Source organism: Dreissena polymorpha, chromosome 2 (genome assembly GCF_020536995.1).
Source record: "Dreissena polymorpha isolate Duluth1 chromosome 2, UMN_Dpol_1.0, whole genome shotgun sequence".
Taxonomy (NCBI): Eukaryota; Metazoa; Mollusca; class Bivalvia; order Myida; family Dreissenidae; genus Dreissena; species Dreissena polymorpha.
In genome coordinates this window covers 42,744,956-42,760,519 of record NC_068356.1, presented here as the reverse complement: position 1 = coordinate 42,760,519, position 15,564 = coordinate 42,744,956, and the positions used below count along the sequence as shown (strand labels likewise).

Here is a 15,564-nt window from a genome sequence, read left to right as displayed (position 1 = left end):
TGGTATGCTTATGCCATTATCCGATGTCGTGCATCGTGTGTCGTGCGTCGTCAACGTTTAACTTGTTATCGATCGCTGGGCCGCATTTGTCATCCAATCTTGATGAAACCTTGTCTGAAGGTTAATCTTGACAATATCGATGCCAGTTTGAATCTTGGTAAAACTTGCGTCAAAATATAATGTCACCAGTTAAAATCTTAGAAAAACTTTGTTATCAATCTTGAGGCAACATTGAGGAGTTATTTTATGAAACTTGGTGATAATGTTTCTCTCACAATATCTATGCTTAATTCGAGTATGGGTCACGGGCGTCTATATACTAGTTGATCAGGTAAATGTTTAGACAAATATTGAAAACATTCTAGAGGCCAAACCTTTGACTCTTAATGAGGCTTGGTCATAATGTTTATGTTTACAAGTCGAGTTAAAATTGGATCACGTGAAATCTTATGTAAACCGTGTAACTACTCTAGAAGCCAAATTTACAATTCATTATCGATAAAACTTGCCCAGATGGAGTATATTGATAATGTTTTGGCCATGTTTTATCTTTGTCACATGCGTCGAAACTAAAGTAATTGCATATGTTACTATATTTAGTAACAAAATTGGCCGTTGTTTTCGCAAATAACTCGTGAAAATCTTGGAATTGAGAAAGTGTGCAAATAACCAATAATTGGCACACTGTGCCTAAATCGGTTATTTTCAAACTTCCGGTAATCTCGCAGTAACGGCGGATCGTCGGCACGCGTGGACGTTACGTTATTGGCGACCGGAGCGTTAAAACAAAATGGTGTCTGAACGGGTTTTGGAATCGCTTTTTTTCTCAAAACCGGCTTTTCGTACTTTTATTTTTCAGGCAACTGATAGCGCAATTTATGACGTATGTTGTACATGACGTAATTCTTCTGACGAAACACACTAGTTTAAGTTTAACTATCTGGATTTTAAGGACATGTTGGACGTGTTGTTTTTTAACAGTAACATATTTATTTAATTCATCGAAAAAATGCAAAACGTATTTCGCATTGAGTGTTTATCGCGCATAATTGTAAACTTCGATAGGAATACAATAAAATATTTTGGTTTAAAATAAGTTTCAATAAAAAGATGGAATAATAAAAAATGTAAGTGAAACTCGTTTCAATTTTATTGTTATAAATATTGATTTAAAGTTGTCATTGAGGTAAGCGTGTCGTTAATATTTAATTATGTTATTATTACGATATTAATTATTAATTTCGATATACACGATATTAATTATTAATTTCGATATATACGAAATATGTATACACATGATGAACATATGCAATGAACAGGTCATTAGGCAAGTGTGCCTTTAGTGGTTATTGGCACACTTGGTGTTTATTAGCACTCGGGCTAAAGCCCTCGTGCAAATAACTCACCAAGTGTGCAAATAACCACTAAAGACTTATTTTCTCCATATCATTATCTTTACTTAATTTACCATTAAAACCCACATTTATAACTCAATCGTGATGAAACTTGGTTCGATCATTCATCTTAAAATCAAGACCCATTTTGAATCCGGGTCTAGCGGGGACAAAAACTAGGTCTCCAGCTAAAATCTTCAACCATTTTGAAGCTTGAACTCAGGAGGGCATTTAATGACAATCAGAGCCCTCTTATTTCAATAATCAGTCCTCTTATTGGTATTTCAATTATTGGACTATATGTTTGTCCTTCTCAGGGAAAACTAATGACGATACTTTGATGACGATACTTTGGCACTGATGGCGAAGAGAAGTTTAAATGTATGTCAAAAGTATGGTTTTTGAAACTTATAAGGAAAGCGACTTAGCTTTCTAATCAGTCTCGGGGCCCTCGTTTGGCCGTTTTTGGGGCCGATATTCGGCCCCATTCCTCCCTTAAAATAGTATACTTTTTCCCCTATTTCAGCTAAAAATTCCCACCTCTAAAATTTTGTTTTTATAATTTTATACATATGTTGCCAACTGGTATCGTGCTATTAACCTTTGATTTAATTTATATTTATGTAAATTACATTAAAATATAGAAATTTTAAGTGTTGAATGGTTGATGAAAAGATCTTCTAAGATTCCCATTTTCACCCAAAACGTTGCCAAATTCCCCCCTCTATGGGCCCCGGCCCCAAACCCCAAAGTGTAGCTAGGGCCCTGCAGTCTATTGAACTATACAATATGTGATTAAGAAAGTTGATATACTCTTGGTCTAGAGGTCTGTCCTGTCCATCCCTCTCTATTTTCCGTCAAGCTGTCTGCGGAAACTAAATCCTCACCAACGAGATATATAAAGCTTTTGGTCTGTAATTTTTGGTTGCATTTGAGACCTTATGTGTCTTCATGAAATCTATAAGTATTTTGCCTATGTGTAACTCAATGTTTATCACAACGACAACAGTTCGGGGTTTAACGAGGGTTCATTTATTTCGAGTTACAATATGGTTGACTTCAAAACAATCTGTGTAATGGAAGCCTTTTCATGTGTCGATTTAGGGAATCGAACACTTCTTCCTTCAATCCTCTCACACCTCTATATGTGTGGCTGCTTTTAATCAACGCATCTTATTTCAAAACAAGGTCATTGAATAATGTAATGACTGAACATAGACAGAAGGCGTCGTTAAACATTCAAACTTTTCTTGTAACTGGCAACCTGATCAAGTAACATGACACCACGAAATTAAAATAAAGAAAAAGGTTACACCTCACTATTAAAAAAGTAAAATATTGACGGGGTTACATATGTACCATACAAAGTTCCCAGAAGATTAAACGACAAATAAATCGGGGGAAAAAGACAACGGCACATTAAATTACATTAATTAGATAAATTTTCTTGGGAATGAATATAATTAATGTATTAATAAGTAAGTTATACATGTATATGTATTATAGGGCATGATGCGTGAAATAACCCCTTTCCCCCAAAAAAAACTGAAAAACGTCTGCATTGTATGATCATGGATCTTGATTGATAGAGCCTTGTTCCCGCGAAATTTATTTAACTAATAAATTGCAATGACATCATGTGGAATGGAAGTAAACGACGTCTATTTAACGAAACAATTTGTCACATTTCTTAATTTTTGAAAGCGCTTGGTTCAAATGAACAATTTACTCTATGTGGTTACAAAAATCATACATTTAATAATTACTAAAGTGGTATAATGCGACGTGTGTCGTTTCTTTCATGTGTTGACGGTCCGTCGTGTGTCGGCCTTCAAATGATAATAATTTATAATCTTCATTGCGGATTTTCGCCAAACTTCTCAGACATTATTCTCGTCTAAAAAAAGTTAAATGTGTCAGTCCGCTTTTATCACCAAATCTTAAAGATTTACAAAGTGAGAAGAATAAATATGGACAAACTGTTTAAAATGAATTTTATAATCGAACTGTGGTTCTCAACAAGTGGTCCTATACACGTTCTTTAAATATTTCAGGATATGCTACATTATTGTTAAAGTAATGGACGACCAAGACGAAATTTCAACTCTGGGAATTGATCCAGAAGCGCTTGAAAGTGCTCGCGTGTTACAGTCAGTGGCAAAAGAGATATCAAATGATGAAGAAAAGACTTCTCAATTAAGATTAATTGTTGAGACAATAGCAAATGAATCAATTCTCGAAGAAAGGGATTACCTGGTTTTGACAGGCAAGACGAGAGAGTTTGTTAATAGTCTAGGGTTTACGTCCCCGTTTTCTGTAAGTAAGACCAAAGATATCATTAACATACTGCTCTTAATGTGGAATCATACAAATGTTACCAGATATGTTATGAAGAGTGTTTACAATGTAAATATCGCTTCGACAGCAGATGAGATGATAGATCAGTTTCCGAGTGATCTTAAACAGCTGGATGCCGAGTCTGCTGAAATTTTTGCCAAAGCTCTTAAAGACGGCTCCGAAAATGTAAGGAATATCCGCCTTATGGTCGTTGGCATGTATGGTGTGGGGAAAACGTCACTTGTAAAAAATCTGATCAAAGACTTAAGGGACGAAAATTTAAAAATTGAGAGCACTGAAGTCATTGAACTGCGCAGGTGTCAGCTGATGGAAAATGGTGACTGGTGCTTGGACAAATACCAAAAAGAAGCAAAATATAAGTGTAGGTATCAAGACGCTTTGAAGAAAGTCATTGAACAGCCGACAAGCATGGATGAATCTTCAAATGTACCGTCTATCTTAGACGCACCACCTGCTGAACCTGAAGTCAACGATTCGGTTCCTGTGCAACCAACACCTCCATTGGAAGAAATAAAGAAACATGTCGTAGAACGTAAAGACGATGAGGAAATGAAAGGCATAATTAATCTTTTTGCGAAGGCACCTGAGACTAGTGAGGATATTACCATCAATATACCTGCTCCTGTTGAAACAGGAATCACTGTATCTGTTTGGGATTTTGCAGGTCAGACACTGTACTATTCTACCCATCAGTTCTTCCTGAATAAGAGGTCTATATATCTTGTTCTAATGGACATGACTAAAAAGTTGGATGACTGTATAGAAGAAGATGAAACAAGTGGAATATGGTGTGGTTTGAGTGAAAAATGTACATATTTGGATGTATTTAAGTTTTGGCTGAATGCAATCCACATGTACAGCGGCTATAGGTCAATGACAGGAAACATTAAACCAACTGTGATTTTAGTTGGTACTCATAAAGATAAAATGAAGGGTTCTGACGAGGAGAAAGATGTCAAGAAAGATAAGTATTTTGAAAAAGCACTAAAAGCATTTGCACGTACAACGATCTTGCGGCATATTCATAAGAAAAAATACTTGGTGAATAATTTAACTTCTGATGATCCTGTTTTTAAACAGATACGGAAAGAAATTCGACGTCTGGCAGAGAAGCAGGAGTTTTGGAATGAAAAATATCCTGTAAGATGGATCCAGATGGAACAGTCTCTTGACAAATTGAGAGACAACAAAAAGGAACTGCTACAGAAAAATGAAATTAATGCCGAAAATCATTCAAATATACTGGAAGTTAGTGAAAAGGAACTCGATTTGTTCTTGGACATTCAACATAGGCATGGAAATATTTTGTATTTCAACACGGATCAACTGAAGCATTTGGTTGTTCTTGCCCCGCAATGGATCATTGAGGTATTCAAGTGTTTTATCAATCATGTAAAAAATAAAGATCCTAAATTAAGTTTACAATGGAGCGAATATGAGGACAATGCTATTCTCAAGCCAGAGGTTTTCAATGAAATTATGGACAATGCTCTACCAAATATAAAAGAAAATAGAAAACACATCATGATGTACATGGAGCAACTAGATGTAATGGCAAAACCCTTAAAACCTGAAGAAGCAAACGAAACCAATGCTTTTGAAGAACATGAACAGGAAACTGTTGATGCAGTTGAATACTTGAATGTCAACTTTTTAGATTTCCATATTGTTCCGTGTCGTCTGAAGAACCCACCACCTCCCATAGTCAACTTTACTTCGCCGGAACATTGCAAGAAAACTCCAGTTTTATGCTTTGTGTTCGTTGATAATTTCATGCCACCATCTTTTTTCCACAGACTTGTTGCTGTGTGTATTCGCACTTGGCCTATCAGCCAACAAAAAGGACAATACCTGTTGTACAATGGACTTGCAGTGTTTGATATTTTTCTGACAACCTATCGTTTGACAATCTGGTACAAAGATCACATTATTTATGCACGAATTACATCTTGTTCGAAGGACCCTATGTTTGAATTTGATTTTAAGTTGTGCGATGGTGTTAGACGCAAACTCAGACAGAGTTTGGACAATTTTGTTGCTCAATCACTGGAGAACCCCTGGACTGCTAGAAAATTGGATGAGAACATCCAATGCCCATACATGAAAGAGTCTAAGTACAATGAAGGTTTGCTCAGGGTGAAGGCATTCGTTTATGAACGTGAATTGTCTTGTACGGCATGTACGCAACAGCATGCGGTAGGAAGGGGAGAGGCGATGAAGGACTGGTTCAATGAGGCATTATATCAATGGCAAAACGAGGATGATTTAAATAGACCAGTTGAGGAGAGTGATCTCTCCAGTGCAGCCAAGTTGATCGGTAAAGAATACTGGATGTTGGGCATTGAACTGGGATTGACCGATGAGGTAATGGAACGACTTTATTATGATATAATAAAGGAAGGCAATAGGGATCGAAGTACGTTTGTGTTTAGATACATGGTGATGTGGAAGGACAAGGACGGAAATACTGCAACACTGCAACGTCTAAAAAGAGCCATTCAGGCTGCTCGTCTAAATCACTAAAATGATTATGTTTCCACAGCAAGCTTGTAAACAACGTATTACTCGCGTTATGTTTGTTTCTTTTAATTGGGAAGAAGGATTAATCAAAATTACCGTGCAACATCAGAGTTCAGTTAGGAATTGCATAGTTTTGTTTTCTGACGGTCTTTAGTATCACACATCATATATATTAGTGACACGCATGATACTTCTCGTGTCAATAGATTAACTGTGATGTTTGCCTGTCATTGTTAATTAAGTAATTAATTCTTAACCTTGTTTCTTAAATGCAGGAGTATAAATAAATTGGAGCTCATAAGCCATAGGCCCTTATTTCTAATTTCTACTGGGCAAGTCTTTTTTGTAAAAAAAACTACCTATTCAAGTCATTTTACCACTATGTAATTTGGTATCCCAGGAGTTTACTTGCGTGTGTTTTATATATTTCATTTGATTTATAAAACCGCATTCTCCTGCTATCGTTAACTGAAGGTGCAACTAGTGTTTGCATCGCTGTGTGTTTTTCCTCAATCTTTACAATATCACAAAATGAATTGAATGTATATTATTTTTCCATTGTTTTCTGCAACGGACAAGTACATTTAATTTGGAAAATAATTCAACCAAAACATATAAAGAATGTTTCAAACTAAAGTAATTCCATATTTTATTATAGATTTAAACTCTGTATAATATGCCACTAAACGTGTGTTTACGTATATTTTCTTTTAATAAGCTTGTGCAGTTGTTGAGTATTTTTCATATCCTTATCTTTTAAGCAAAGTGAATTAATTGAAAATGTTCATTTAGCTATAAATTGTACATACATGTTTATATGTACGTCATTATCAGTATGCATTTTTTATCAAATTGATTTTTGTTTTAAATATATAACTAAAAGGTTTTGTTGTTTTAATGAAAAGGACATTGTTGAAGCTATATATTGGAATTTGGGACTTTTGCACTAGAGTTTTTTTTCGAAATAATAGTTCCCATGACATCTAATTACTTACTGCCTGGTTATAAAATTTAGCGTTAATCATAAAATGTTTATTGATATCAATTGTTGTTGGGTAACATTTTTAAATAAACGTGTACATGTGGTTTTTTGTAAATTTATAAAATTTTGTTTTTTTGTAGCTTTTTTATATGTTTTACAAATATTCAGTTTTGTTGATGTTGCCTATATCTTGCAGTAAGCAAGAGACCCTAATGGACTGTTTGATTCCGATATAAAGAATTTTGTTGCTAAGTGGATTTATTGAATTGTGTGTGCTTTGTTTAATGTCTGCAACACAGAGCCTATATTCTAAAACTGGCGCATTGGCAATGCCATTAGTCATATGTATGGTTATATGGAAAATACTGGTAGAACATGCATAATAAGCAGACATATATTTTGAAGTTTAATTTATGGATCTGTAAGGAAAATACTCTAAATAATATATTCGATGTATATATAGAACTGCTACAAATGGCACAATTCCTGCACAACGCCATGGCCTGACAATAGCGAAAAGTACGGTTCAAAAATGAATAATTATGCAAAAGGACTGTATAGTAACTGCCCAAACATTGTTTTCCTGAAAATAAGTTGACAGCAGTTGATGACAAACAGTGAAAAAAATCTGACTCTACAACAGGTCGGCCAATCCCCTTGGTACATATTGTTCTATGATTTAATATTTACAGAGACGTTAAGCAAATTTGACCTTTTTGTATAATCCATAGACAATAAATGAATGAAGATAAACAATTTTAATGTGTGTAAGAACACCCTAAATAGTTGTCGGGTAGTGTAAAGTTCAACGTGATTTGCTGGATATTTACTGCAGGAAACATCTAATCAATGAACACCCGTTCAAAAGCACATGTATTAAAGTATCCAAATTACAAGGCAAATATAGCTTTTTGAAAATAGAAACAAAAACATATTTACAAATTTCTATTTAAGAACGCACACTCAATATCGGATAAGTTCTATGAAATTACGAACAGTACCTTGGTAAGGCATACATACCAACAAAAACGCTGAATTTCAAAACAACGTAAAACATGTCTTATAGAATTTTTAGTTTTAATCATTGATCACATGTGCCCAAATAAGGACTTATGATCGTTTTGAATGAAACTTTATGTCTTAATTTGATGACAAGCTAGTAGTTTATTTGCCGAATGTATGATTTTCTAATAGGTAAATGTATTTGATATTGTTATACAGTGTTTTTTGTGTATTGTTGCTTTTTGAAGAAAATAGTTTGGCATAGTTCAGACAATAGCGTTATGGTGGAAATTTGACACTTTTATATTTTTATGTTATATATTGGGTATTTTTGATTTAGGTCTGTATGTTTTAGCAGTATAGAGTTAAACAAGTTGGAACGAAATGAGTATGTTTTGGTCAATATAGTAATTAAACGCATGATGTTTTAAATTGCTTATTTAATTCGATAATATTGTATTATTATCCATGTCTAATATTCAAAGATATCTTGATGTTTGCAATTTAAAAAAGTTTGACCATACATGTGTTTAAATAAGGAATGGGTTTGCATTATTTTGTGTTTTCAGTAAAAATTAATTGTACAATCATCACTAATTTTACATTTAACTGGACGTGTCTTTGTTTGTTACAATAATTGAGATACCTTGAAGTGAGCTGAATATGATATGTAGCGAAATAGTAATGATCAATATGGATATTTTAATGATGTTAGTAAATTATATTTATTTGTTCACCTTCATTTGTGGAAATTGTGTTGAGTGAAATGTAATTTACGTTATGCACCATACCACATGTTATTAAAACATGTATTCATGCACACGTACATTATCAATGACAAAACATGTTGCAAAATGAATCAGCCTACATGCTTATGTTGGAGGTAGACACTATATTGGTGTCAGTTGGTGTTTTGTTTCCTCTTAAAAGATTGTATGCGGTAATTATGCAGAAATTGATGAGTGTCCTATTTCAGAAATAATTTTCGGTTTTGAGTTGTAAATTTCTTAACAAGCATATAAATTATATCGGAACTATTATATCACAGTTTTGAATAACGTTTTCTAGTAAAAGAAAAGGTAATATTTATTTTTTCGTAAATGGACTTGTTTTATAAGTGTCAAATTAAAAATAAATCTGATCCTGTGTTCGTTCATATCCAAATGTGTATTATCATTTTATACTTAATACTCTAATTCCCCATTTTATAACTGGTTTATTTTACAACTTTGTATACGTTTGTTGTACGTTAATTATAGAATGCTAAATATGTATGCCTTTTGGATATACCTGGGATTTTTTTAACTAAAACTGCGCGTAAAAACAGTCATTTTAACAAATAAAGGTAAAATTAATTAATTAAAAATACATGCATTGCGAACTTCCATGTATTCCATATTACATATTTAAGTTCTACCAGGATGGCTTTAAACAACTTTGAATTTTATATTTTAAGTTATTTTTATGCCCCCCGATCGAATGATCGAATATTGTTTTTGGCCTGTGCGTCTGTCATTGTGTGTGTCTGTCCAAAAACTTAACATTGGTCATAACTTTTGCAATATTGAAGATAACTACTTGATATTTGGCATGCATGTTTATCTCATGGAGCTGCACATTTGGAGTGGTGAAAGGTCAAGGTAAAGGTCATCATTCAAGGTCAAAGGTCATATATGTCTTTAAAGCGGCGCAATAGGGGAAATGTTTCACAAACACAGCTTTTGTTTGATTTAATGGATTCCTCAAACACGTATAATCGATCTAATGTCAATAAGTAGTATATGTAGTATTATCTTACCCATGTATATGTGTTGAGTTTTATGTAACAATTTCATATGTATTGATGTTCGCATTGTTATTGATGTAATTTGACATGCATATTATTCCTGTATGAATATTAGTTTTTAACCAGGTTTTCCGAAGGAAAAAACTGGTTATTAGATTGGAGAATGCGAGCGGGCTGGCGGGCTGGCTGGCGGGCGGGCGGAACAAGCTTGTCCGGGCCATAACTATGTCGTTCATTGTCAGATTTTAAAATCATTTGGCACATTTGTTCACCATCATTGGACGGTGTGTCGCGCGAAATAATTACGTCGATATCTCCAAGGTCAAGGTCACACTTTGAGTTCAACGGTCAAAAATGGCCATAAATGAGCTTGTCCTGGCCATAACTATGTCATTCATTGTGAGATTTTAAAATCATTTGGCACATTTGTTCACCATCATGGGACGGTGTGTCGCACGAAAGAATCACGTCAATATCTTCAATGTCAAGGTCGCCACGACTAAAAATAGATTAAAAAAAAAAAACTAACAAAGGGGGTTAATTTTGTTTGTTCATTTCAAAAGTTCAGTTTGAGTTTTCTCCCTTTATCAGATTTTTTTTCACAATGAAAACCTGGTTTTGTGACAATTTTGTCCCTTGTTTATTCATGATATGAATTTAAATAATTTCATATCAGAAATAAATAATTGCTTTAACATGTTTACTACCGAATTAGTTTAATCACCACACTTGTATGATGTTAAGTCCCTTTATGTTGCAATATGATGAGCTGTTGTGATCACCCTGTGTCATCGTTCGTCATGTGTCGTCAACTTTTAGCTTGTTATCACACAAGAGGCAACATTTTTATATATATTCGAAATGAAACGATGTTAGATGGTTTATCTTTAAAATATCAAAGCTGAGTTTAAATCTGGGTCGAAAAAATAGGACAAAAGGTCAAATCTTAGAAAAACCTTGTAATCACTCTATATGTCATATTTACAACTTAATCTTAATGAAACTTGATCGGAATGTTTATCTTAAAAATGTATAGGCCGAGTTGAAATGTGTGAAATGAACGTCTGAAATCTAGGTAACCGGATATAATCTTATTAAAAAAGTGTTATAACTGTAGAGGCCATATTTATTTCCCAAGTGTGATGAAACCTGATCAGAATGTGTACTTTGATAGATCGAGTGCAATACTTGGGCATGTGCGTCCAAAAACTAGGTCACGTTTCCAGATCATAGAAAAACATTGGTATCACTGTACAGGCCACATTAATGGCTCAATCTTGATAAAACTTGGTCAAAAAAGTAACCATATCAGGGCTGAATTTAAATCCAAGTAACGTCCTTCCAAAATGTTACTAGGTCAACTCTTACAAAAACCTTGTCATTTAATTGGTTATGACTCATACTTGATGAAGCTATGTCATATAGTTTCGGTTACAATATAAAGGCTTAATTCATATCTGGCTCATATGAATTCAACACGTAGGTCACCAGGTCAAATCTTAGAAAAACCTCGTTTCCTCGCTAGATGGCACATGCATGGGTAAGTCCTGGAAAATGTTTAGACGATTGGTTTCCCTCGACCTAAGGTGAGCGCTTCAGGGCCATCACGACCTTCTTGTTTTTGTTTTAATACCAGAATAACGTTTCGCTCTTCGGGAAAACAAAATCGTATTCATATAATGCACCGTAAATTACGTGTAAACATCAACTGATATTTTTGTAGTGTCTGTCCTAAGAATAATTTGATGCTTTTGCGTGTTAACTGAAACAAACTTTAACAAAAATGGCCCTAAAACGCTTCAAATTTTTTTAATAGTTTTGTTCGAATTGTGTGCAACTTCAAATGGAGTTTAAGACAATGATAATATTGTATGTCGGTCAGGTAAAACTCTAGATTCTTGTGATTACAGTTGTTATTTTTTATTTAAACATTCAATCTCAAATCCTCATTGTGAACTTTCGAAAACAATGCTATAACAACTGGAGTAACACTGTCATGGTTTTTTGTTCACGTTGAAAACGATTCCTGTAGCGCAAACGGATAAAATCAAAAAAGATATATAGATGTTAAATAGTTGTCCTTATCAAGATTGTTTTTGCTTCTGTTTCACATAAAGGGACTTACAATTGTGCTTATGATATGTGTGCCAAAAATATAAAAAATGATAATACATGCATGTTCTCGTAATTTACTTTAGTTTATTTTTAAGTATTTGTTTAATTGTGTGTATATGAAATTGTTAAACAACATGTTCAAGGGGTTAATCGATGCCACTCTCTACCAAATAGTAAGATGTGCATAGTGCTATGAAAATTGTACGTTTTATTTGAATAAAATCGTATATTCTGTTTGAGACAATACATGAAAGTTAAGACGAAGTTTAACACAGACGTCGCACTAAAAATGTTCTTTTCTTAGCTACAATGTAATAACATAGCATGAACTTTTCATTTGGTGCACACCGTTACAAATATTTCACATTAGTTCAAACGAACATACACAATTAATTTGCATTGGGGTTGAAGATTTCTGTTCATGTTTGTATGCCAATGATGTTGTCTATAATCTACCATCGATAAACCCCTTTAGTGTTTGTATATATAATTTAGCTTTTGTCATTCATACTTAGAAGTGTACAGCTGTTCCCATTCGGTGGTGGCGTTTGTATTCAGAAACCACCTTGTCAGTCCGATGTGTGTTGAGCCGTCTGTCGCGAAATGTGTCTGTCTATTTTCCATGTGAACGAATATCATGATTGAAAAACAAACGCGATATGATGCACAAAATCAAGTTGGCTTTTTATTTTAAGTCGAAAGGTCAAGACAGCAAACGTTAATGAAAACTCAAAAGGTTTAACTGTTCGAACTTAGCATAACCATAAAATCAGCATGTGAATGTAAACCTCTATTTGTTACAGAAACATATGGGACATTAGTTCAATATATTGGAGTATTCATGTCATTTATACCTCTTAACTGCTTTACAATTTTGTTGCGTGTGCGATATCTAGACATGTATACAATCATATGAATTCAAATGATCTTGTACGAAGCGTCTAAATAAATACCAATACATACGAGAGGGCTTAAATAAAGGCATTTTATCTTGCAATGAACAGTGTACCTAGAGTCGGCATCGGAGTTCACATCGATCCCATGTAGAAATGTATGTATATATATAGACATGATCATACTGTGATTATAAGACTTCGTATATAGATATGTTCATACTTACCACTAAATTTTAAAAAATCGCCTTTTGTCCGTCGTGCGGCGTCAACATTTGCCTTGATAACACTCTAGAGGCCACATTTATTATCCAATCTTCATTAAATTTGGTCAGAAGATTGGTCTCAATGATATAATGATATCTTGGGCGAGATTGAAAATGGTTACGGTTGCTTGAAAAACATGACAGCCAGGGGGCGGGGCATTTTTCATCAAATGGCTATATATGGCTAAAGTAAAACCTTGTAAACACTCTAGAGGCCACATTTATTGTCCGATCTTCATGAAACTTAGTCAGTAGATTCGTAATGATATCTTGGACAGGTTTAGAAATGACTCCGGTTGGTTAAAAAACATGGCCCCCAAGGGGAGGGGCATATTTTTCTTATATGGCTATAGTAAAACCTTGTTAACACTCTAGAGGCCACATTAACTGTCCGATCATCATGGCACTTGATCAGAAGATTTGACCCAATAATATATTGGACGAGTTTAAAAATGGTTCCGTTTGGTTGAAAAACATGGCCGCCATTGGGCGGGGCATTTTTCCTTTTATTATATGGCCCTAGTAAAACCATGTTAACACCCCAGAGGCCACATTTATGGTCCGATCTTCATGAAACTTGGTCAGAACATACGTCCCAGAGACATCTTGATTGAGTTCGAAAATGATTTTTTCTATTGAAAAACATGGCCGTCAGGGGGCTGGGCATTTTTCCTTATATGACTGTATATGGCTACAATTAAACCTAAACACTCTAGAGGTCATATTTAATATCTGATCTTCAAGAAACTTGGTCAGAACTTGTCTCAATTATATCTTGGACGAGTTCGAAAAGGTTTTGGTTGGTTGAAAAACATGGCCGCCAGGGGCGGGGCATTTTTCCTTATATAGCTATAGTAGAAAATTGTTAACAATCTAAAATTCACATGTATTGTCCAATCTTCATGAAACTTGGTCAGAACATTTGATCTAATGATATCTTGAACGAGGTTAAACATGGTTCCGGTTGCTTGAAAAACATGGCCGCAATGGTGCGGAGCATTTTTCCTTATACATGTATGGCTATGTATTACTATAGTAAACCTTATTAACACTCTAGAGGCCACATTTATTGTCTGATCTTAATTATACTTGGCACGATTATTAGTCCCAATGATATCTTGGTCGAGTTCGAAAATGGTTTCAGTTGGTTGAAAAACATGGCCGCCAGGGGGCGGGGCATTTTTCCTTTTATTGCTATAGTAAAAACTTGTTAAGTCTCTAAAAGGCACATTTATTGTCCAATCTTCATAACACTTGGTCAGAAAATTTGTTTTAATAATATCTTGGATCACTTCGAAAATAGTTCCGGTCTGTTGAAAAACATGGCCGCCAGGGATCGGAGAATTTATCCTAATATGGCTATAGTGAAACCTTGTTACCACTCTAAAAGTAACATTTATACATGTAGTTCACTCTTCATAAAACTTTGTCAGATAATTCTAATGATATCTTTGGGCTGCACTGAGCAGATCAGTTTCTTTGTATCTCAAGTGAGCGCCGTTGGACCTTTCAGTCCCTCTTGTTACTATTCTCATGTAAGAATAAATAATTTAAGATGAATTATCTTGTTTACCATGTGCAATGATGTACCAAAATTCAACAGGTTAGTTTAACTTTAGCTAAAAATGCATTTCTTGCAAAACTAATACTTCGAACAAGCTCTGTTTATGTATTAAATAGATTTGACTTACAGCCAACTGTAGCATTTACATGGAAGTCAATATAATAGACTGAATAGAATATATAGGTAACGTATATAGTCGATTGGTTCAATGTTTTAATACGCATTAGAAGCAAAAGAAAAAAGACTCAATAGTTTAATTTCAACTAGATTTGGAACTGTTTTATCTGAATGTCTGATACCATGTTTTTATCAATGGCTGAATGAGACAATAAATATATTATTCATATCATAAGTGTTGTTACTATTATGTTTGCCTCGAAATAAATGACCAAATAAAAAAATTGAGAGCATATTCCAGAAAGACCAATATCATAAAAAGCTGCACTTCCAAACACTACATATATTGCGTAAAAATAATACAGTTATTTGAGTGTATATTTAAAAAAATACTTAAACAAACTAAGTAAAAAAAAAGGAAGCCAGCATTATCAACTTGGCTATACTACATTATGTAAGGTACTATTAAACATTAGTATCACTTTTTTATATATTTTGGAAATAGTGTTAAAGGTAAGGTTCATTATAAAAAAAATAATGATCTAAATTTAAAAAAGTAAAACTAAC

The 15,564-nt window shown here is 34.0% G+C and overlaps 1 protein-coding gene across 3 annotated transcripts in view; it reads left to right on the top strand.

Moving 5' to 3' along the window:
- Positions 1-15,226, top strand: part of LOC127866791 (uncharacterized) — a 48,628-nt gene extending 33,402 nt beyond the window's left edge. For 2 of the 3 annotated variants that reach the window (XM_052407600.1, XM_052407601.1), the window contains exon 2: positions 3,449-15,226. In XM_052407600.1, coding sequence (XP_052263560.1) covers positions 3,474-6,275 — 2,802 coding nt within the window. In that variant the 5' untranslated portion in view covers positions 3,449-3,473 and the 3' untranslated portion in view covers positions 6,276-15,226. Of the gene's footprint in view, positions 1-1,711; positions 1,776-3,448 lie in introns of all 3 variants that reach the window. The other variant, XM_052407599.1, reaches the window with a different exon arrangement.
- Positions 15,227-15,564: the final 338 nt, after the last annotated feature.